General features: G+C 42.7%; 1 protein-coding gene across 5 annotated transcripts in view; it reads left to right on the plus strand.

Annotated features, from left to right (window-relative positions):
* Fancd2 (FA complementation group D2) overlaps positions 1-23557 on the plus strand; it is a 64403-nt gene that overhangs the window by 18626 nt on the left and 22220 nt on the right. For 3 of the 5 annotated variants that reach the window (XM_039107635.2, NM_001001719.2, XM_039107636.2), the window contains 20 exons: positions 1302-1406; positions 1724-1824; positions 2198-2306; positions 2512-2547; positions 4548-4691; positions 6680-6814; positions 7704-7835; positions 8019-8129; positions 11753-11862; positions 13202-13262; positions 13874-13993; positions 14679-14752; positions 15057-15200; positions 15884-15984; positions 16914-17029; positions 17588-17696; positions 18659-18769; positions 19057-19169; positions 21316-21459; positions 22953-23069. In XM_039107635.2, the coding sequence (XP_038963563.1) occupies positions 1302-1406; positions 1724-1824; positions 2198-2306; positions 2512-2547; positions 4548-4691; positions 6680-6814; positions 7704-7835; positions 8019-8129; positions 11753-11862; positions 13202-13262; positions 13874-13993; positions 14679-14752; positions 15057-15200; positions 15884-15984; positions 16914-17029; positions 17588-17696; positions 18659-18769; positions 19057-19169; positions 21316-21459; positions 22953-23069 (2193 nt within the window). Of the gene's footprint in view, positions 1-1301; positions 1407-1723; positions 1825-2197; positions 2307-2511; positions 2548-4547; positions 4692-6679; positions 6815-7703; positions 7836-8018; positions 8130-9449; positions 9756-11752; positions 11863-13201; positions 13263-13873; positions 13994-14678; positions 14753-15056; positions 15201-15883; positions 15985-16913; positions 17030-17587; positions 17697-18658; positions 18770-19056; positions 19170-21315; positions 21460-22952; positions 23070-23557 lie in introns of those variants that run through there. The other 2 variants (XM_063286087.1, XM_039107637.2) reach the window with 2 other exon arrangements.

A 23557-nucleotide genomic window follows, 5' to 3' on the forward strand; every position in this document is an offset into this window, starting at 1 on the left:
AATTTAGTTGGGTTTTGTTTTGTTTTTCGCTGTGCTGGTGATCGAACCCAGGGTCCCACAAACACTAGGCAGACATTTCACCACTGAATTACACTCTCATCTCTTAAGTGGTAAGCTTGTGCATGTTCGTGTATATATGCATGCGTGTGTGTATGTGTACCTGTGGAACACCGATCACAACCTCAGGTGTTCTTCAGGTCTGTCCACTTTTTAAAAAATGTTTTGTGGTGGTGATAGGTGTCTCACTTCGTGAAACTTACTAGGAGCTTCAGAGATGCGCTTGTCTCCAAAGCAGCCATGCTGGGAACGGAAGTTCAAGGCCATCCTAAGCCACATAGGGAGCTCAGGGCCAGCCTGGGACGCTAAACCCTCAAGGAAAACAACAGTATATTTTTACTTCTTTTGTAGCTTTTAAAATATAAGCATTCTGGGGCTGGAGAGATGGCTCAGCGGTTAAGAGCGCTGACCTCTCTTCCAGAGGTCCTGAGTTCAATTCCCAGCAACCACATGGCGGCTCACAACCATCTAATAGGATCCAATGCCCTCTTCTGGTGTGTCTGAAGACAGTGATAGTATATTTACATGTAATAAATAAATAAATAACTAAATAGCGCAAGGCCCTGGGTTTGGTCCCCAGCTCTGAAAAAAAGAACCAAAAAAAAAAAAAAATAAATAAATAAAATAAATAAATAAATAAATAAATAAATAAATAAATGCAAAAGCTAACTCCCACAGCCTCTCACTAACACCAGCACCTGAACACTTCTCACCAAAGCAACTAAAGCAAAAAAATATTTTAAAAAAACCATATATATATATATACACATATACATATATATACATATATACATATATGTATATGTGTATATATATATATGGGTTCTGGAATTTAGCTGGTTTTTATTCGGCAGTTACTTCACTCCTCTTTGGTTCCCTTCTAAATAACATACTTTTATTCTGGAAGAGAGCTAGCTTTCCATCATCCGTAAACCCAGGGTTGTTCACAATCCACAGTAAGTTCACCGGGGTCAGTTGTGAGGGAAGCAGGAGTGAGCTCTCCTATTTTCGGTTGTGAGCTCAGGCTGAATGGAATGTGAGGCTGAAGATGTTTGACGTTTATCACTTGTCTGTGTTAGAAACATCTGACATTTATAATTATAAAAGTTTGTAATTTAGGGAAAAAGAACTTTTCCCCTAAACTACCATTAAGAAAATCAAATGAGCAAAATGAATTTTCTAATTTTGTTGGTAAGTCTATATTGGGTTTGAGTAGTGAAGAGTTTTGTGCTTTTTATATTTAGATCCGCCAGTTGGTGATGGGCAAGCTGTCATCTGTCCGTCTAGAGGACTTACCTGTGATAGTAAAGTTCATTCTTCATTCTGTGACAGACAGCACTTCACTAGAGGTATGCTATTAGCTCCTACCCTGATCACTCCAGAGAGCTGTTGGAGAGAACAGCTCAGTCTGGTTGGTCCCTCAGCATACGCTGCTGCAGGCTGACATCTCCTATTGCCCTGTGGCTGTGGCTCAAGTGAACCTAGGGTCTAGGGTGTGGCATTCTGAAGAACTTGAACTGTTCTCATGCAGGCTGCTAACGTGCCTTTTGTTACAGGTCAGGTGTTTTCCTCAGTATTGTGGGGTTGTTAAGGTTCCAGTGAGAGAGTGGCTGTGCCTGTCCGCTGAGGGTGAGCAGGATATATGACTGACAGTGACTTACCCTAGGTGATTGCTGAGCTGCGGGAGAAGTTGAACGTCCAGCATTTTACCTTGCCGTCACGAATTCAGGCTTCCCAAAGCAAGTTGAAAAGTAAAGGATTAGCAAGGTATGGAGCGGTTTGCAATTGCCATTCCTTTCCTTGCATAATCATAGTCTCCTTTCATCCTGAAGGCAGGGCAGTTATAAGATCATAATAAACCACAAGTTCTGGTAGCAAGGCTACATTCACATACAGTGCAACGGGGATTGTGAAGTTTGTGTGTGTGTTTGTGTATTGAGGTTTAGTCTGTAGCTATGTATTGTAATGGAAACACATTTTCCTAGCCATTCAAATCCACACAATCTATGGTGCAAGTTTTTCAATATTTTGCATAAGTGGGGACATGCTCCAGAACCTCTAGTTAATAACAGAAATTCGGATCTTATAAGATCTTTTCTGATTCGTAGAAAAATAATGTTTCCTGCTTTGTTGTTTGTAGCTCTTCAGGAAATCAAGAAAACAGTGATAAAGACTGTATTGTTCTCCTCTTTGATGTAATAAAGTCAGCCATTAGATACGAGAAAACCATTTCAGAAGCCTGGATCAAGGTGAGTAAGATCCTTGCAACTCTGATCATCAAGGTGGTTCATGAGTGTCAGTCAGTGACAGATGTGTGAGGTGAGATGAACTAAGTCTTAAAACTGTCATTCAAGTATAAATGATCATGACGTGCAAGTGAGCAGGATATGTGGAATGAAGCAGATGGACACTCTCCATGCATACGATATAACATCGTGGCCCTTGTTTTTCTAGGCAATTGAACGCATTCAGTCAGCGGCTGAACATAAGGTACTAAATGCTCTTGTCCTTTGAATTAAAGAATTGCATTGCCTATTGTGCTGTCCTGCCTTCTTCTTGTGTTCCTGCAGCTGTCCTTCTGTAGCTGCTCTGATAATGTTGGGTGTGTGGAGAAGACAACCAGAGTGGGGTGACTTGCCTTGTGACTGGTTCTGAAATGACTGTAGTCCACAGTGTTCAGTAGACTCGGAGGTTGTTTTACCCATATGAAGTTATAGTCCAAAAGGCTGTCCCCGACCGTGGTCATGAGTTCAGGTCCTAAGTCTGGTTGGCCTTTCTTCCACCAGGTGGAGTTGTCTTTTTGATTTTACTTTACTATGTAGTCCTAACTTGAGTAGGTTAGACTTTCCACTGTAGGACAAGCAATGGTACTGGATCTATCTCCCACTCTATGTCTTTCTCCGTCTCTCTTTGACTCTGTTGTATGTGTGTGTGTGTGTGTGTGTGTGTGTGTGTGTGTGTGTGTGTGTCTGTGTCTGTGTCTGTATCTGTATGTGTCTGTCTGTCTGTGTGTTTATGTGTATTGTTCTGTTTATGTGTGTCTGTGGGTGTATGTTGTGAAACTCTGCAATCCAGGATGGCTTTGAACTCACTGTGCTTATCAAACTGAAGATGATTCTCCTTCTGTGGGATTTTTTTGTTAATTGAGTGTCCTATTATTAGATGACAGTCTTAAAAGTTTCTATGATATAGGATACACAGTAGAAAAATGAAGATTTTTGAGACAGGGTCTCAGCTAACCGTCTTCAAACTCACTGTGTAGCTGTGAAATTGACCTGGAACTCTTGACTCTCTTACCTTTACTCCTACTCCGAAGTGCTACGATGACAGGCATTTGCTACCATGATTTCTTGAATATAATCTTGGGGCAGGTGATAATCCAGTTTGTTTTTACACAAAAAGTAAATTCACACCCTTTGATACCTTTATACCTAATTTTTAGACTTGCAAGCCAGAACATAGTATAAACATAAGTTATATATTCTTTGAACAGTTTTTTGTTTGTTTTTGTTTTTTACTAGACCAGTTTTCTCTGTGTAACAACCCTGGTTGTCCTGGAACCCATTTGTAGACCACGCTGGCCTCTGCCTCCGCAGTGCTGGGATTTAAGGCATGGTGTAGTGGGTCTCCTTGGAGATGGCATTATAGGTGTTGTGAGTCATCCTACATGGGGCTGTGGCCTGAGAGCCCTGGTCCCTAGAGCAACAGCAAGTGCTTTTAAGCGCTGTGCTGTCTCTATATCCCCTTTGGAAAGCAGTGCGTGCACAGCACGGGCGCACTCCTGTAAGTGCAAATGTGTGCATATGCATGTGTACAGTCTTCACTCTGTCTTTAAGTAGAATCCTACTGGGGCTCGTGTAGTGCAGGTTTCTTATTTTTCCTTCACCATCATCACCATGTAGCAGAAATGACTTACTCTGTTTTAAAAGCGAGTTTGCTGAGCTGGGAGTAGTGGCACATTCCTTAGTCCCAGCACTTGGGAGTGAGAGCTAGGAAGATCTTGGAGTTCAAGACCAGCCTGGTCTACAAAGTGAGTTCCAGTGCAGCCAGGCTACACAGAGAAACCCTGTGTCAAAAAAATAAACAAGCAAAAATGGGTTGGCTTCTTCTGGTTTGTGTAGCTCTATTATATTTCAAAAATAATTATAAGTTATTTAAGCTCATATTGATTTATAGTCTTGGTAACTTTTCATAAAGCAATCTTCCTAATTTTAAAAATATATAATTTAGTTGTCACATGATTTTGTCTATTTGTTTTTAACAAATGTAAAATTATTCAACATTCTATTTTAATATCACTGTTCTCAACATTCTGATTTCTTTTTTCAGGAACTACCAAAGGATAATAGTGGTTACACTTTATTTCTCTGAAGAGTGTTTCTGGTTTTTGTAATGGCATTTGAGCTCCGTGGGTGTGGAGTGAGCAAGCGAGTGTTGTCATTGTGTTTTAGTAGAAAGTAGTTGAGCTCTGGTGTGCTGCTCTCTGACAGGCTTTGGACGTGGCAATGTTGCTCATCATCTATGGAACCAGCACTCAGACAAAGAAGGGCGTTGAGAGGCTTCTGAGAAACAAGATTCAGTCAGACTGCATTCAAGAACAGCTCCTTGACAGTACGTTCTCTACACATTGCTTGGTAAGTGTGAGATAAGCAGGAAGTGGTGGCTGCAGGTAGAGAGATGCTGAGAAGATAATAGGTTGACATTTTCTGCACCATGTAGAAGTCTCAAAACGCCTTTGTCTACTATTGCTCTTTGACAGGAAGCTCAGCATGTCTCAGAGCAGTAGAGTGACGGCTTTCTTGAGATGATGGTATTAATGAGCCAGCCTAAATGGCTTTTTATCCTTCTAGGAAGATGTTAATGAAGTTAGTTTATTTTGAACTTCTCTAACTCAAGTTCTTTTGCCTTTTGGATTTTTAAAAAAGATTTGGTTTTGCGTATGTGTTTATGTCATGTGCCTGTGTGTATATGCCACATGTGTGTACGAGCTCTTGAAGGCTGGAAGAGGGCATTGGATCCTCTGAAACTGGAGTTACAGATGTTTGTGAGTTACCTGACATGGGTGCCAGGAACCCAACTTGAGTTGTTAGAAGAATGGCAAGCACGGTTAACTGCTGAGCCATCTCTCCAGCCTTAATATAATTTTTTTAATGTGTTTTGATTTTTTTTTTTTTTTTTATGAGAGTCTCACTATGTAGTCTTGGCTGGCCTGAAATCTGGTGTGTAGACTAGGCTGGTCTTAAACTCATAGAGATCCATCCACCTGCTGGGTTTTTTGTTTGTTTCTTTGTTGTTGCCTTTTGTTTCGAAAATGACAATATCAGTAAAGAAGATGGAATTACTAACGTTATTTACTCATTTACTCTGGATCCTTCAATGTCTATCTTTTTTTTTTTTTTTTTTTTTTTGGTTCTTTTTTCAGAGCTGGGGACCAAACCCAGGGCCTTGCGCTTCTTAGGTAAGCGCTCTACCACTGAGCTAAATCCCCAGCCCCAATGTCTATCTTTATTATATTGTTGATGGAACCTTCTCTTATAACAGTTATTTAAAGAACTTAGTTTGGAAGTCTGGGGAGGTAGCTCAGTTGGTAAAGTGTTTGCTACACAATCATGAAGTCCTGAATTCTACTCCCAGCACCCATAAAAATACTGAGCATGTTGGCACTCATTTGTAATCACAGTACTGGGGGTGGAAATATGCATGTCCGTGGGGCTCACTGGTCAACTGGTCACCCAGCATTTCTTGAGCCCAGGTCTCAGTGAGGGTCCCTGTCCCAAAAAAGAAAAAAGGAGGAGGAGGTAGAGGAGGAGAAGGCAAGGAAGGAAGGAAGGAAGGAAGGAAGGAAGGAAGGAAGGAAGAAAAATGAATATGGCTCCTAAAAAACCCTGAGGGTTACTTTTGCCCTCCTTGCCTTCCTTCCACATGGTCAAATGGTCACCAACACACACACACACACACACACACACACACACACACACACTACTCAATTTGGGTAGCATTGAATGTTATAATAGACTGAACTTAAATCATAACTGAAATAGAACAGCCTACCTGGGGAGGTGTATGATTGACTGAAGAAACTGAAATCTATCTATTCAGTCTAGTTTGTAGTTCCAAACTGAACAAGTAGGAACCATGTAATAAGCTTATCATTTAATTTTTTTAATTCCAAAGGTATTTCTTTATCTGTTTATGGAATCTGATCCTTAGAGGAAAAATCAGAATGGTGAAGGTATTTTTGGTACAATTAGGACTCCTTTTATAAATAGCAGTACATTGGGGACTCACTAGCATCGGGCTGTGGAAGCATGGAGCTCAAGTTCGTCTTTTGTAACTACAAAGTTTTAGGCCACCTAGAGTACCCACCAGAAAAAAACAAAAAACCTGTTTTGTTGTTTTCAGTTAGGTGAGAGCTGGGGTTGGAGCTGTAAGTCAGTGGTCCAGTGTCTGTCAGACATGGACCAGGCTCTGGGTTTGGTGCATCGTATGAAGGCTAGAGAGCAGCGTGTGAGGGCAGGAGAGCTGTGTCAGCCTGATGCCCCGAGGCCCACCAGTTGCTTTCTTTGGTGGTAGTGGTGGCTATTAGAACATTTTCCTAGTCTTCTCTTTCTTCCTCTAACAGGTTCTTAAGGATATTTGCCCATCTATCCTTCTGCTGGCTCAGACTTTGTTTCACTCCCAAGACCAGAGGATAATTTTGTTTGGCAGTCTTCTATGCAAATATGCCTTTAAGTTTTTTGATACCTACTGCCAGCAGGTATGTTGAAGCATTTATTTGGATGTTATATTCAGGGTGGTTAGATAACATGGGAGGGGAAATACCTTTGACCAACAGCTTGGAAAACTCAGTTCCAAGCCAGCCATAGAGATGCACATGTGTAATGGATTGTCGGGAGACAGGCAGGAGGATGAACAGAAGTTCGAAGCAAGACTGGCCTGCAGTGCGGGATCTTGCTGCATAGACCAAGAAAATACTCATTTCTAGTCTCTGTCCTGAAGCTGTAAGATAGGATCCCACTGTGAGAGCTGAAGTTTGGTTTAAAATCATTGAGATCTTGCTCATGTGTCGCACTTCAAGCAGCTGAACTTAGCGTTTATTTTACTATTTTTTAATTATGTGCATATGTGTGTGGAGTTTTGTATCTGAATGAAGTTTCTGAGGAAGCCATATATTCTTGGAATCATCCAGTCTGACTTGTACTCTATTCACAAAACTTGTAAGACCTTCAGCTCCTTAAGTATAGTCTTTTCAAGAAATCTTAATGTACACTAAGCCCAGCCACAACTTGAGTGAAGTTTAACTTATGGATACGTACTCAGATGGCCACACCAAGGAGCAGACTCAGGAGGTTTTGATAGTGTCACTGAAAGAAGGTCAAGACTGAGTTGACATCCCTATCACCCTAATACTCGAGAGACAGGATAGTCACGGGTTTGAGGCCAGCCTGGGAGAGTGAGGTCCGGGGAGCCAGGATAACTGTGGTAGTGTGGTTATGCTGTGTGGTTACCGGCTTCCTGAAGCCAATGCTCATGGCAGTTGGATAATAGACAGTAAGGTAGAGGTTAGAAAGGCCGTGAGCATGAACCCTTTAGAATGGGCGTGTCATGTTTTTGCTTCATGCTGCCCTGTTGACCTCCCTGTGTAGGAAGTGGTTGGTGCTTTAGTAACCCATGTATGCAGTGGGAATGAGGCTGAAGTTGATGCTGCATTAGATGTCCTCCTGGAGCTGATTGTGCTAAACGCCTCTGCCATGAGGCTCAACGCTGCTTTTATTAAGGTAACATCTGCTCTGACAATTATCAAATCATTTTCTGTGGCAGGTATCTCAGTGTTAATGCAATTCAACTGTTTTTAAATTTAAATAAAGAAAAATTTAAATTTAAACAGAGAAATGATTCAATTTAAATAGAGAAAAATGTTAGCTAATTACCTCATTTTGGACATTTTTCCCACTTCATAGGGCATTTTAGATTATTTGGAAAATATGTCCCCTCAACAAATACGAAAAATCTTCTGTATTCTCAGCACTCTAGCATTTAGCCAACAGCCCGGAACCAGCAACCATATCCAGGTAAGATGTTTTAAACCTCATTGTTTGAAATTTGCCAGACTAAGCCTGTGGAGTAGTAGAAACGACCTGACCAACCAGTTCCAGGACAGCCGCAGCCACAAAATAGAGAAACCCTGTCTCACAATATAAAAAAATTAAATGTTGGTGAGTGCCAAGCCAGCCTGGGCTACCTAGCAACATACATAGTTCAGGCTACTTCCTAGTGAGGCCCTGATAGAAGCCATCTAGGAGAGGCTATGGCAAGCAGGTGAGTTTCCTGGAGATAGCCCACCATTTTGCATGGCTACAGCGGGTGCACTCTGGAGATGCATGGCCTCAGAGACCTTGTCCCAGGATCGCTTCTCACTGCTGAGACGCCTTTCCTGCCACTATTCCATAGCCTAATGATTCCTGGGCATCAGCCCACTCTACAGGGCAGATTTCCTGCAGATCAACATGAAGATGAACTTTCATGTATTAATGCTGTTTAGATGAATTAATGACTTTATAGAATTCCAGATTTGATTCAAATAATTTTAGGAAGAAAGTTTAAAGAGATGATTTTAGCTAAAATCATCCTCATAAAATAGTAAGTAAAGGCTGCATGATAAGGAATATAATGAGCTTTCATAAACTGCACTAAGAAGAAAAATAGGCTTGGGACAGATTCTCTATCAAGGAAAAACATTCACGCTAGGTCAGATCCAAGGATGAAGCCACAGTATGCACTATGATAAGGCAAGGCCATGTGAAACTGTTGCTTTGAACTTATAATGAGCTTACAGAATGAAACTCTACTTTGAACTTACTATTGACATCCTTCTGTAACTCCCTTTTGTGTAACATTTTATCCATGAGGTAGTTTTATAGAGAACTTTTATCTAAAGGTATAAAAAGGCTGAGAGAAAAAATAAAGTGTGGCTGTTGGCTCTGCTTCATCCACCAACTGTATACATGTCTGTCTGTCTATATGTGTGTGCATACATATGTAGGTATATGTGTGAATATGTAGGTATACATGTGCACTTGTGAAATAGGTGGTCAGGCCTGGCCAGAGTATGTGTGTGTGTGTGTGTGTGTGTATATGTGTGTATATGTATGTACCTGTGTATGCATGACCTACTCTCTAACTTAAGAGCTAAAAGAGTTGAGAGTTTCTCACTGGGCATTCTTACCAGCTCCAGATAAATAAGTTTTACTTCATCAGTAATACTGACCCAGTAAATCACCTGTCACTGTCAGCAGGGATACAGTTGGCTGCTATCAGCATGACCCCAATTGCCAACGTCATACCCCTTCACTGCCTGCCTTGGTTTACCCTGTGGAGTCAAAGGTGGTTTTTAGCAAGACCCTGTCTAAACAATAAAATTAACAACAGTGAGTCATGGATATTTACTCCTAGCTCTTGGGAAACAGAATTAGGTGAATTTCTGCCACTAGTTCAGTCTGGACAACAAATCCCAGCCTGTCAGTGAGTTAGTCTGTTGGAGTAAAGATGGGCCTGAACCTGTAGTCAGCCAACCATGAGACTAAGCCTTGCTTTTCAGATTCTGTATGGAGTATTGTGGAGACACCAGATGTCTAAGCTGAACTTCACCTAGTCCGGCTTTCCTCTGAAGTCACGAATCACTGAAGAAAGCTACCAGGGTATCAATAGGAGCAAAGCTTATTGGGTTGGGATCATAACTCACCTCCTGCAGCTGTAGGGCCACTTTGTGGCACTAATTCATACTGGGCTGTGACTTTGGAAGTCCAGCACCTTGTTTAGTGTAAACATTGTCTTGACTAGGTGGCGCACACACACACACACACACACACACACACACACGTACACACACGTACACACACGTACACACATAAACACATACAGAATTCAGTGTGTATGGAGAGGTGTGCAATCAACAGTACCCATTTTCTAGGCATCTGGCTGAGCTCTGAGGCCATCAGTGCCCCAGTCCTGAACTTTCACAAATTTATTATTACCTCTGTTGGGCTTTCCCTTCTTGGTGCTGTACCCTGTTTTCTCATTTAGCAGAGTATTCGCAAACTGTTTCATATCCATAATACACAGTTACTTTGATATTTTGTTTTTGAATTGTGGCAAAATATATACAAAACTTTTTATTTTCATTATTTTTAAGTATATCAGTGGTATGGAGAATATTCACAAATTGAAATTATAATTAATATTCATTTTCAGAATAGTTGTCATTCTGAACAGAAAGGTACCCAATATGACAGTAAGTCCACGCCGCCCACTCTCCTGGGGCCTTGGTAAGACATGTAGGATCACACAGTGTTTCTTGCTGTCTTTTCTCAGGCAGTGTTCTCGGGGCTACAGGGCACGTCAGACCTTCATTCTCATTGTGGCTGAATGTCCATTTCATGTCCATCTCTCTCTCATTCGTTGATTGCCCGAGGATGGCTGTGGGCTGTTTTTACCTTCAGCTGTTTGGACAATGCTGTTTGAGCATCATGTGCAGGTCCACATGTGAGCCTCGGCCCCAGCTGTAGAGTGTATACCTAGAGATAATGTTGCTGAAGTATTCGGGGTTCTGAGTTTAGCAATCTGAGGAGCTACCAACATTGTTCAGAACAGCTATACCGTTTCACGTTCTTACTTGGAAAGCACAACATTTCCTATTTCTGCAAAAACTGGAGCTGCATTTTTGATAAGGATTACATTAAATCCTTGAACAATGTTTTCATCTTTCAATAATGAATTTCCAACCCAAGAATATAGGATATCTTCTTATTACTTAGTTCTTTTCAGGAGTATTTTTCAGTGTGTAACTGAAGCTGGCTGCAAACTCAAGTTCTGTTTTCAGAGTTATGCCCCACACCCAGCTAGCAGTGTCTTATAGAATTTAACATGTGATCTTCTGCTTCCTTAGTTAGACTTCTTTCTTTCTTCTTTCTTTCTTCCTTTCTTTCTTTCTTCCTTCCCTCCCTTCCTTCCCTCCTTCCTTTCCTTCAATCTTCCTTCCCTCCTTCCTTTCCTTCAATCTTCCTTCCTTACTTCCTTTCTTTTTTCTTTTTTGGTTTTTCTGGGTAGCCTTGGCTGTCCTCAGACTTGCTCTGTTGACCAGGCCGGCCTGAAACTTACAGAGATCTGCTTGCCTCTGCTTCCCAAGTGCTGATTGAAGGTGTAAACTACCACTGACCAACTTAAATTCATTTCTGAATGGTTTATTGTGGTCTGCATAGTGGGTCATAGGGTTGTGTCAGAACTGCACAGTAACCTGTGGTCAGCTGTGAAAACATCCTCATTTGATCAGCATGTCCTCATTTTGGAATGAGAGCATCTACTCCTAAAAATTGCCCACTGACCTCTGTGCCTCTGCCCTGCACATAGGTATACACCCAAAATCGATATATTTAAAAATCGTTCATTGTATCTCGTATTTTAGCTGCACGACCATCCCACAGTGATTCTTATGTCCTAGAGCAGCTGCCATGACAACACTAAGAGCGGTTGTGGAATGTGGACCTTGTTCTAGGAGCGTTGTATAATTGGTCTGTGGATTTTCTATCTTCTACATGAGAATTAGAGAATGGAATTTAGCTCCAACAGTGATTTTGTCCTTTCGATCTGTTACTCCAGAACAGTCTCTCTCTGTCCTCACCTCATTATCTCATCGTAGGATGACATGCACCTGGTGATCCGGAAGCAGCTCTCTAGCACTGTGTTCAAGTACAAACTCATTGGGATCATCGGTGCAGTCACCATGGCCGGCATCATGGCAGAAGACAGGTACTTGTGCAGAGTTGGTTTCTGGTGCAGCCTTGCATACTTTATATTTTGTAACATTATTTTAATAGAGATATTAAAACTATAAGAGAAGAAGTAAACATGTCTGGCTTCTTTTCCATGTTCTCTTCTAATTGTTTTTAGGATTTTTGTTATTTTCAATTACATTTTTGTAGGTTGGTATATGTACATGAGTCAGGTACCTATGGAAGCCAGAGGTATCAGTTACCGAGGTCAGAGGAGCCGGAGTTACAGGCAGATGTGAGCTGCCTGATGTGGGTCCTGGGAATTGAACTCAGGTCCTTGGAAGAGCATACTCTGAACTGCTGGGTCCTTTCTCCAGCCCATTCCTTTCTAATCTTAACTATATATACCATTGCAATTTTTATAGAGTTACATTATAGTTATTAATCATAATGTTGCCCAGAGGTACAGTGCTGGAAATCTTTCCACAGAGGGTAACCTTGGTCCTTCTAAAATTAATTTTTAGAATCTGCTTCTGACCTAAGCTCTCTCTACCTGCATTAATTCTGTCTGGAGCTTCATGTTTAGTAGAAATAAATTTTCTGCGTGGATTCCTCACTTGCTATGAGTTTACTTGTATTGAAAACTGACAGTATGCTTCTCAGAAATCCTTCGTCAGGAATTCTAAGAGCTTAGGAAACATTCTTAGAGTCAGCATAACAGCTAGAAGAAAGGAAGGGGGAAAAATATGAAGAGCCTTTTGTGTGTTGGTTAAGAGTTTATTTGCTGATCCATACTGTTTGTCTGGAGTCCAATCCTAGCTCACCTAAGGACCTTGGGTGAGTTACTCTGTCTTTATACTTTCGAAACTGTGAAATGCTAATTATTCTTACATTGTAGACTTTTAAGAGTATTCAGTGGCTAGGACAATGCCCAGAACACTCTACATATTGAAGAAATGTTTTCTTTATCTGGGTACATGGAAAGAGACTCACCTGATGGCAGGAGTTTGAAGCTGTCTTGGGTAGCATGGTCAGACTATTGTCTCAGGAAAACAAAAGAGACTCTCTTATCATTACTAATTTAGTGTGCCCTTCAAAATACGTATTAGTTGGTCTTACTAATCTGCAAAAGCCTCAGAATTCAAGGGACAAAGGCAGAGTGATCACTTGCACCCTGGAGTTTGCCATAGACATAACCTAGTGTTACTCTGTCTCAACAAATGAGGGAACTGTGCTTCACTAGGATGAACAGAGTTCACCTCCATGCCTTCATGAGATTTTACCTTTATTTCCATCTGAAAGAAAACAAGACTGTTAAACTTACTGCCAATTATTATAAAATATTACAAAATTAAACTAAAATTCCTTGTTCCTAGAACTATGCCATCTAATTCAACCCAGAGGAGCGCCAGTGTGAGCAGTGAACAGCACACACAGGTAAGTTTCTGTGACGTGGTAAGAAGTGTGCCAGTGCACAAGGCTCGAGGCTTCTCACTGTTGTTTTACTAGGAAGCGATGTGAGTTTTCTTTCACAATGCTGGGATGAGCAGGGGCCTGATGTATACTACCACTGAGTGACTGGAGTATTTTGTGTATCTTGTTTAAGAAACATCTTCAAGTAACTATTTTTAAAGATAAGGTCTTGCTATGTAGCCCAGGCCTGGAACTAACTATATAGACCAGACCGGCCTTGAACTTTGTAGGATCCTCCTGTCTCTGCCTCCTAAGTACCAGGATTACGGGCGTGAGACACCATGCCCATCTTGCCTTGATAACTCCTCAGAAGTTCTCTGTAGGACACATGGCAGTGTTCTTCATTATGCTGTCTCTCTTCTCCTCTCCTAATGTCCATGCCTAAGGGTGTCACTCCAGCTTTGGTTTTGGCTTTGGTTATGATCTATGCTTGGAAAGAGACAGACTAGAGAAGAGGTTCAGGGATGCCTCACTTAACTTATGGCAGTGAGATTGGAGAAAGAACTTACCACTGAGTGTGGAGATGAATTCAGAGTTGGCAGCCCAAGAGTCACGGCTATTTCTATCTCTTCCAGGTGACTTCTTTGTTACAACTGGTTCATTCCTGCACCGAACACTCTCCTTGGGCCTCTTCTCTTTATTATGATGAATTTGCCAACCTCATCCAAGAAAGAAAGTTGGCTCCAAAAACCTTGGTAAGAATAATGTCTTGTTTTGGGGGTGGCAGGTAGGAGCCAGTTCTGGAGACAGGTCTCACTGTGTAGCCCAGTCTGACTAGAACTTCTATAAAGATTAGCCTGCCCTTGAACTAGCTGTAGTCCTCCTGCCTCTCCATCCCCAGTTTTGGGATGACTGGGGTGAGCTGCTAAAACCCCATTCCAAGTGTCTTTTCTTAAAGTGACAAAGCATCAGAGCTTCTTTGGCACAATTAAGTCTTTCTCTCTGTTGTGGTGTACAAACAGAGCATCCTGGGCGTCCTGATCCTAGCTGGGAAGAGTCCCAGTTTGTGGACTCTCCTGGGGCTCCTCCACATAACAATGATTATAATGGTAAAGGTGAGCGGTCGTTGGTTTCTGTACCAGGCACCAAGTGAGGCACTGTAGGTGCATTTTCTCCTTTCGTCACAGTATTGGAGGTCTGTGTTACTATTTCTGCTTTAGAAATGAGAAGCCTGGGGGTTGGGGATTTAGCTCAGGGGTAGAGCGCTTGCCTAGGAAGCGCAAGACCCTGGGTTCGGTCCCCAGCTCCGAAAAAAAGAACAAAAAAAAAAAAAAAAAAAGAAAGAAATGAGAAGCCTGTAGTTTAGAAGGGTTAATGGCAGCTTATTTAGGGCTATAGCAACTATACCCCTCACTACACCATTCTTGTTTGCACTGGAAGGAATGGGTTGCTCAGACGATCTTTAATGATTTCCAAGATGCCTTTGTGGTGGACTTCTGTGCTGTTCCAGAAGGGTGAGTGCTGTTTACCTTCCAGGTTGGCTCTACTAGTCAGGAGGTTGTATCCGTTCAGTGGCTAATACAAATTTCACATTACTTTTGCCCCCAAGTCTGCCCACCATAGTTCACCCCACCCCCACCCCCACCCCCACCATCCTGTATCCCAGCTGTAGAATTGCTAAAATGGTCCCCACCTGTTCTCTTTATTTATAGCTGCTTCCTAAAATTGTTTTGATTGAAGTTGGTTTGTTCTAGTGATTTCCCACTTGGCCTTGTTTCCCTCCCAGTGGGGACATCAGATTTTGGGTTCTCTTCTCAGTGACTTTCCATTTCCTGTGAAAGCGCTCTATGGACTGGAAGAATGCAACACTCAAGATGGCATTGTCATCAACCTCCTGCCACTGTTCTTTCAGGAATTTGCAAAAGATGTCAGTCAAGTGACTTCACAAGAATCAAGCCAGAAGTTAGTTGCTTTCCATCTGATGGTATTTTGAATGTTCATGGGAAATTCTCTTTTTTCAATCTCTTAATATTAATGAATGGACTTATTTATTTAATGTGTATGAATACCAAAGTGCGTGTATCCACACCATATGCATTCTGGAGGCCGTGAAGGTTAGAAGAATGTGTTGGTTCCCAGTAGTTGTGAGCCATCATATAGGCTCTGGAAACTGAACCTGGGTTCTCTCTTAGAGCTGTAAGCACTCTTAACTCCTGTGCCATTCCTCCAGCCCCATTTCATAGTTCTTTTAATGTGTGGGGTCCTTACATCAAAGTGATTCTTTGAAGAAAGGTTGTATCGAGAGCTGCAGAAGGATGCAGCCAGAGGCCTCTTTTTTTCTTGCTCCCTGGGGTTGAGGTTCGCATTGCCTGTGAGAGTCAGCGCACACTGCACCAGCTTATTTGTCCTTTGCGGTTTTTCATGGGCATCCTTGGCTGCCTCTGCCTCCGTCACCCCCTCCTTCCCACTGGGGCCTCACAGCTGCTCGCATACCCTTTGCCTCCTCCAAGTGTAGCTCGCTATCTGCTGGGCATCACTGAGTTACTTGCCGCTTCTCTTTAGTTACAAGAGCGAGTACCTGTAGTTTTGGATTCCTTTGACTGTGGTACTAAGTGTGGCCCCTGAGGTGGGTTCTTCCTTCCTAGATCAATGTCTCCTTTGTGCCTGGCTTCCCATTTCCGGCTGCTGAGACTTTGCGTGGCAAGACAACATAACGGAAACTTGGATGAGATCGATGCTCTCTTAGGTATGGTTGCGGTTCTCAGGGCCTTCTTTTGTGCTCTTGTGGTAAAGTAGGCAGGGGCCAGGCCTGTACCTCATGTGTGTGGGATGGAATTTCTAACCTCAGATGAGAATTGCAGCAATAATGAAGTGTCAATCAAATGAGCTTGTGTGGAGCCAGGCATTAGCTTGTAATTGTTGCTGAATGCTGTTTGGTGAACATATCCTTTATTATTATTTTTATTTTTATTTTTCTCCCACTTGTATGTGTTTACTTTTTATTACTATAAATCTGGGAGGTGCACAGCATCATGACACATTTTGTGACCCATGGCCTTTGCAGGAAGACCTCTTAGGAATTTGGCATGAACCATGCGGCTGTTTCAATGGATCTGAGATTCTGTTCCCTGAATCACTCTGGTTCCGTTTGGTTTGCCTCCAGGAGTCACTGTGCTGTTGTTTGTTTTTTTTTTGGTTTTTTTGTTTTTTTTTTTTTTTTTGGTTCTTTTTTTCGGAGCTGGGGACCGAACCCAGGGCCTTGCGCTTCCTAGGCAAGCGCTCTACCACTGAGCTAAATCCCCAACCCCTCTGTTGTTTTATTTATATGCGTAAGAAATAGTAGAATTCCGTTTGTCTCGGGCATAAACACCTTCAATCTTAAGAAGAGCCGTGTGCTCTCTTTGGTTCCAGGGGCCCTGGTAATAGCCAGCAAAAAGGACCTTGCCACATAGCCTTCCAGACATACCTGCCTCTTAGAAGTCCTGTTTCCAGTAGGCTCCCATAGGTGCCAAGATGGGTAAAGAGTGTGGTTGTATTCTTTGGACACTAAAGTGGAAGGATTTTTGAAATAAAGCTTGGCTCTCAAATAAGAGCTTAAGGTGACAGGTAGGTAGCTGGGGAGCTAGGACCTGTGTTCTTAACCTAAAGGTTGGTGGGACATTTGTTCTTTCTCAGATTGTCCCCTGTTCCTCCCTGACCTGGAACCTGGAGAGAAACTGGAGTCCATGTCTGCTAAAGACCGTTCACTCATGTGTTCACTCACATTCTTAACTTTCAACTGGTTCAGAGAGGTGAGCAGAGTTACTGGAGTGTTTCACTTACGGCTGTAGTTTCTCTCAAAATAAAACGATTTTCTTGGCTCCCACAAACTCCTGGAACATCTCCCTGAAGCACCAATGCCTGTGCTTCTACAGTGGAAGTTCCCCACCCCTGCTGACCTGCTGACCTGCTGACCTGCTGACCTGCTGACGTCCCTGTCAGAGAGCATAGACCCTCATTGTGTAGCTGGTTCCTCAGATGCCCTGCACTCCCACTTCTCCAAACAGTGGCTTCATGTCTGTGCGAGAAAGACTGTTCTGTTGCTACGGACTACCACTCACTCTTTGGTCTCAGGGAGAAATGGGTATAGCCTGTATCTCCTTTTGTAGACCAGATTGGTTTCAAATACATGGTAGTGCTCCTGTCTTAGCATCCCAACTACTGAAATTTTATAAACATAAACCACCATACCAGGCTCCAATGCTTTATATTTAAAAAAATATTTAGTGCAGTAAAAGAACCTTTCATCCTTGGGGAAGGAAAGCAAATGAGGCTGATGCCCACATAGGAAGAGGATTTGTACTCTGCAGGTTGTGAATGCCTTCTGCCAACAAACTTCTCCTGAGATGAAGGGCAAGGTTCTTAGTCGGCTAAAGGACCTTGTGGAGCTTCAGGAGATCCTAGAGAAGTACTTGGCAGGTAAGAAGGGCCATGCTACAAGCCTCGGAGTCGTGCTGAGGAGATGAGCGTCACATACATTTACTTATTTATTTTTGAGACAGGGTGTCTCTGTAGCCCTGGCTGTCTAGAACTCACTTTGTAGACCTGACTGGCCTCTAAGTCACAGAGATCTGCCTGCCTTTGCCTCAGTGGCCAGGCAACCTTTTCTTCTTAAATATAGTCATGAACAGCAGTAAAGACGAAGGCCTTTTCCTTCTTTCTAGCTTATGGGGCTGGAGAGATGGCTCAGCAGTGAGCACTGGCTGTTCCTCTAGAGGGGTTTCATGCGAGGTACCCACGTAGCGGCTCACAACTGTCTGCAACTCCATTTCCAGTGTTCAGTACCATTTTCTGGCCTCCCAGGGTACCAAGCATGCATGTGGTGCACAGGTATACATGCAGGCAAAATACACACATTAATAAAAATTTTTTTAGTGCTAGCTTAGGGCTGAATGTGGTGTTTCACTTTTCATCTCCGTACTCTGGAAGCAGAGGCATGTGATCTCTGTGCATTCACTACCATCCAGGGCTACAGAGTGAGATCCTGTCCTAGAGAGGCAGATAGACAGACATAAAACAAAGACAAAACCCCAAAGTTCCAGTTTAATTCTGTAGGGAAAATAAGAAGCCTTCCTCAGACTCTCATCTTAAATAATGGAATATAAAACAAAAAGATAAGTGACCAACTGCTAATATCGTTGGATTTTTAAGTGGTGTTTTTAGTTTCTTTTTGCTTGGTTGGTTATTCCATGTCGTTATTGAAAATGGCTCTGTATTAATTAATCATCATCAGTCACTGTATTCTCTAAGCCTGAGCCACATCTGCTGAGTGACGGGGGAGGTGCATGTCACAGGCATTCGCTGCTGCAGGTGGTGATTTGGAAATCTGTGATGGGGATGTGGATCTGCGGTTGGTGTTCATTACTCCTTCTCTGTTTCAGTCATCCCAGACTATGTCCCACCTTTCACAAGCGTTGACTTGGATACTTTAGATGTGATACCTAGGAGCAATTCTGCTGTTGCTGCAAAAAGCAGACACAAGGGAAAGACCGGTGAGTATTCCTTTCTTGTCCCCATCTGTGCCACACTGAATTAACCTCATGGGTTATATGTATGGTGGCACTCATATTTGGGAAGATCAGAGTGCTGGTGGTACATGGTTGGTTAGTGAGTGGTACTTCTACAGTGATTAGCAAGACCTGCTGTCAAATCTTTCTTTAGAAGGTGCATAAGTTGTGTAATTCCAATCATAATATTTCGACTTCCTTTCTTGGAGGGCCCTATTTGGCAAAATGTGCATTTTAATTACTTGAGTGATTATTCTCTCTTTGCAACACAGGGGGAAAGAAACAGAAAGCTGATAGCAGCACAGCATCCTGCACGGACACACTTCTCACAGAAGACACTTCAGAATGTGACGTGGCACCGTCTGGGAAAAGCCAAGTAGACAAGGTATTGGGATGTTCGACAAATGTTTATGACTGCTCAGTCAGAATGAGGTTGACCTCATATCTGCATGCTTTGAAGAAACGGGAAGAGAGGCAAATGAGAGGCAAATGAAGTCTCTTTGGCCTCAGAATGACCCCCGAATAGCAGAGTTCTTATTGGTCTCTAAATTCTTGGTTGTTGTCTCCCACTAGAAACCAGTAGGATCCCTTAGGCAGAGGCAGCCTCAGTTGACAGATTGCTCAAATTAGATTGGCCTGCAGCAGGCTGTGAGAAATTGTCTTAGTTGATGATTGATGGGTCCACTATGAGTGGCACCATCCCTAGGCAAGTGGGCTGGGCCCGTTAAGAAAGCTAGTTGAGCATGAATAGGAAGCAAGCTAGAGAGCAAGCCAGCAAGCAGTGCTCCTCTGTGGCTTCTGCTTTCAATTCCTGCCCTGATTTGTCTCAATGATGGAGTATGACCTGGAGAACCACAGCCAAGTGAGCCCTTTTCTCCCCAATTAATTTCATCAGAGTATTTTATCATAGCCACAGAAACCAAAGAAGAACAGCCCTTACTGCTGCTGTACACATGGCTGCCTTTTCTCTTTATCTTCTACATACTTTACCCTGTGTTTTGCTCCCTTTGGTACTTTGATCTCACTGTATCTTAGAATACACCAGCCCCTGCCTTAGGTTTTTCACATAGGGCCTCACTAGGTAGCAGAGGCTGGCCTCTGCCTTGGTGCCCTTGGTGTTGGGATTGCAGTCCTGCCTGAACTTCACTGCTCGGGATGACATTCTTTTGTATATACTGCTTTCGGCTTTTCTCCTTTTTTACCCCAGACCTTAAACTCAGTGACCTAGATGTTGTGCGTACCTATAGCCTCAGCGTCTGGGAGGCTGTGAAGGAAGATGAGTATACATTTGAGGCTGGCTAAGCTACATTCAAGACCTTGTCTCAAAAACCCAGAGACAAAATATAGTAAATAAGATGGTTCAACCAGTAAAGGTACCGCTGTCGCACCTTCTGACCTGAATTTAGTCCTCAGAACTCACATGGTGGAGAGAGAACCAGTTCCCACAAATTGTTGTTTGACTTCCGCACATGTGCTGTGGCATGCACGCAAACATAGCTAAGAAATAAAAAGTACAAACAATGTAAAGCCACAAAAGGCCTAACAAGTGAGGAACAACACTGTGAATGGTTTAGGAATGTTTAATATGCTCTGTGGAAGCGTCCTGTTTGAGAAGTTTCCTAGACACATGGATGTCAGTTTGTTTCACAGCCACCATGCAGTCTTTTTTTTTTCTTTTTCTTTTTTTCGGAGCTGGGGACTGAACCCAGGGCCTTGCGCTTCCTAGGCAAGCGCTCTACCACTGAGCTAAATCCCCAACCCCACCATGCAGTCTTTTAATTTGTTATGTGTAACTCCACTAACCTCTTAAAAGTCCAAGGTTGGGAGTTGGGGATTTAGCTCAGTGGTAGAGCGCTTGCCTAGGAAGCGCAAGGCCCTGGGTTCGGTCCCCAGCTCTGAAAAAAAGAAAAAAAAAAAAAAAGTCCAAGGTTGATATTAATGTTCATATATGTATTAACTCATTAGGCACTTTATAAGCAGGGGATAAATGAAGGACTTGCTCACAGACATACATGTGCACTTGAGCTAAGGTTTGAGACTAGATCCTCCTGGCCTTTAAGCTCACAGCTTTCTGTGCACTCCCACATGCTTTTGTTTACCTTAAGTAGAAACAACCAAAGATGATGTTGGTGCATATTCCTAAACTACATCAAGTGCTGTGGCTTAGGGGTGGTTAGAGAATTTGGTGAAAGGAATCTGGTGATGTAAGGAAATTAGAATTTTTTACCAAATGTGAATGTGTATCAGACATTAGCATGTTAATTAAAATTAGATTTGGGGGGCTGTGGAGACAATCGCTCCATGGTTAAGAGTACTTATTGCTCTTCCAAAGGATAGAATTTCAGTTCCTAGCACCCACGTTTGGTGACTCAGCTGTTACTCCAGCTTGAGTGGGATCCAGTGCCTCTGTGCTCACAAGTTCACAAGTGTACACACACACACACACACACAATTTTAAAATAATAACAGATTAAATGTTTTATTAGGCTGATGACTGAGACTTTAGTTCTTTTGAATTCTTTTGTCTGCAGGAGTCTACAGGGAAGGAAGGAAAGACGTTTGTGTCACTGCAGAATTACCGTGCTTTCTTCCGAGAGCTGGACATTGAAGTCTTCTCTATTCTGCATTCTGGACTTGTGACCAAGTTCATCTTAGACACTGAAATGCACACTGAAGTAAGTGACAGTCTGGGATCCTAGATCGAAGCCTTTTGGGAAGCTCCTCAGGTCTGTCCATGTTTCAAGTAGAGCACGGATATTTAAAGTGGTTGGACCAGGGGTCATGGCACACAATTTTAAGCCCAGCAACTAGGAGGCAGAGCTAGGCAGATCTAAGACCAGTCTGGTCTACATAGTTAGTTCCAAGATAGTCAGTGCTAACAGAGACACTCAACAAAACAACAAAAATAGATTTGAGGGGCTGGAGAGATGGCTCAGTGGTTAAGAGCACTGACTGCTCTTCCAGAGGTCCTGAGTTCAATTCCCAGCTCCATATGATGGCTCACAACTATCTGTAATGGGGAATCCGATGCCTTCTTCTGATGTGTCTGAAGACAGCTACAGTGTATTCACATAAAATAAATAAATAAATCTTAAAAAAATACATAGAGAGTTGAAAAGGGAGAATATTGTTCTGTGGGGGAGCACTGTGAGCCCCTGTGGGAGGACAATAGATGGGATGTAGGGGAGGCAGCAAAGGAGAGGCTGGTTTCTGACTTCAGAGCCCTTGGTATGGATTCTGAGTGAGCAGTTATCTTTGTCACCCTGGTTGTTCACAGGTTTTCTCCTTGTGTCAGGTTATAAATCACAGTCCTGGTGACATGACCCTTCTGCAGGTTACCAGTTAGAAGCATTGAGTGTACTTTACAGTGGAGGACTGTTGGGGTATAGAGAAGTCAGTGTTGTTTTTCCATTTCCGTGACCTTTGTTCAGCTCTAAATAGATAAGTCTAGACGCCATTTTGATGGTGACTGCTCACCTGCACACAGTAGCATGCACCGTTTGCTGCTTCCTTCAGCTGGGCAAGTGCACGGGGGGGTAGAGATGATGGCTCTGCACTGTATTAATATCTGAATGGCAGGAAGAGGGTTCATCCTGACGAAGTTGAGAATAGGGAATATTTTCACAGAGAAGGTAACTTTTGATAAGGATCTTCACTAGAGAATGGAATTTCCCCAGACTAAAATATTTAAAATGGCATGGATTTTTACCTAATAGTTGAGAAAATGTAGGCACCTTCAGAATAGAATTAGTAGTGTGTGAGTATCTTTTCAGGCTGCTCATAGAAGATGCTCCATAAAAGTGCATTGAGTGAGCGGTGTAGGTGGGACATTTCCCCATCCCGTCTCCTGCCGTGCACTTATCGAATGATTCGCCACAGTGAGCAGGAGAGAAGAGGTGGAATGAAATAGAAGCTGGGGAGAAGACTGGGCAGGGAAAGTGCTTAAAGTGCCCACCGTCTTTTACATGGGTCCTGATGTCCACCCCCGGTCCTCCTGCTTGTGTGGCAATTGCTTTGTCCACTGAGCCTTCTTTTTAGCCCCCATTTCCTTTTTTAAGATTAAAAGTCAAATTCAATTCTGCACCCAGTGGGAGAGATGAGCATCAGATACACCAAAAACTTGGTAAACAGGACATGACAGAAGCTATTCTTCCCTTCCACATTACAGGCTACAGAAGTTGTCCAGCTGGGGCCTGCTGAGCTGCTTTTCTTGCTGGAAGATCTTTCCCAGAAGCTAGAGAATAGACTCACTCCTTCCTTTACCAAGAGAGTCTGTTTCTTCAAGGTTAGTAGCGGCACAAGCACAGGCCTGGGCTTCCAAGGAACTTGGAAATAAGCAGGTGTTAGTTGTGAGTAATTTAGTGTTGTGTTTAATTTACTAGGTAACATAATGGCATTAATTTACTAGGTAACATAATTCCTACATACGTGTCTGGCCCTGTACAGGCTGGGCTGTAGTGTAACCTAACATACTTAAGGCCCAGGCTGGATCCTTAACACCAAGTGTGTGTGTGTGTGTGTGTGTGTGTGTGTGTGTGTGTGTGTGTGTGTGTGTGTATTTTTCAAACAAAATTGGAGAAACTCCCTATTCAATAAATTTATTTCTAAATGTCCTAAACATAGAAGCATAGAAGGTACAAAAGCACCCAGCATATAGGAAAGTACATGGATGCTGCAGATGGTAAAGTGTGTGAATGCGTGCGTACATATGAGTGCGTGTAAGTGCGTGTGTGCCAGTGTGTGTGCGTTGGGTGTGCGTGTGCATGTGTGTGT

This window comes from Rattus norvegicus, chromosome 4 (assembly GCF_036323735.1).
Source record: "Rattus norvegicus strain BN/NHsdMcwi chromosome 4, GRCr8, whole genome shotgun sequence".
NCBI classification, from domain to species: domain Eukaryota; kingdom Metazoa; phylum Chordata; class Mammalia; order Rodentia; family Muridae; genus Rattus; species Rattus norvegicus.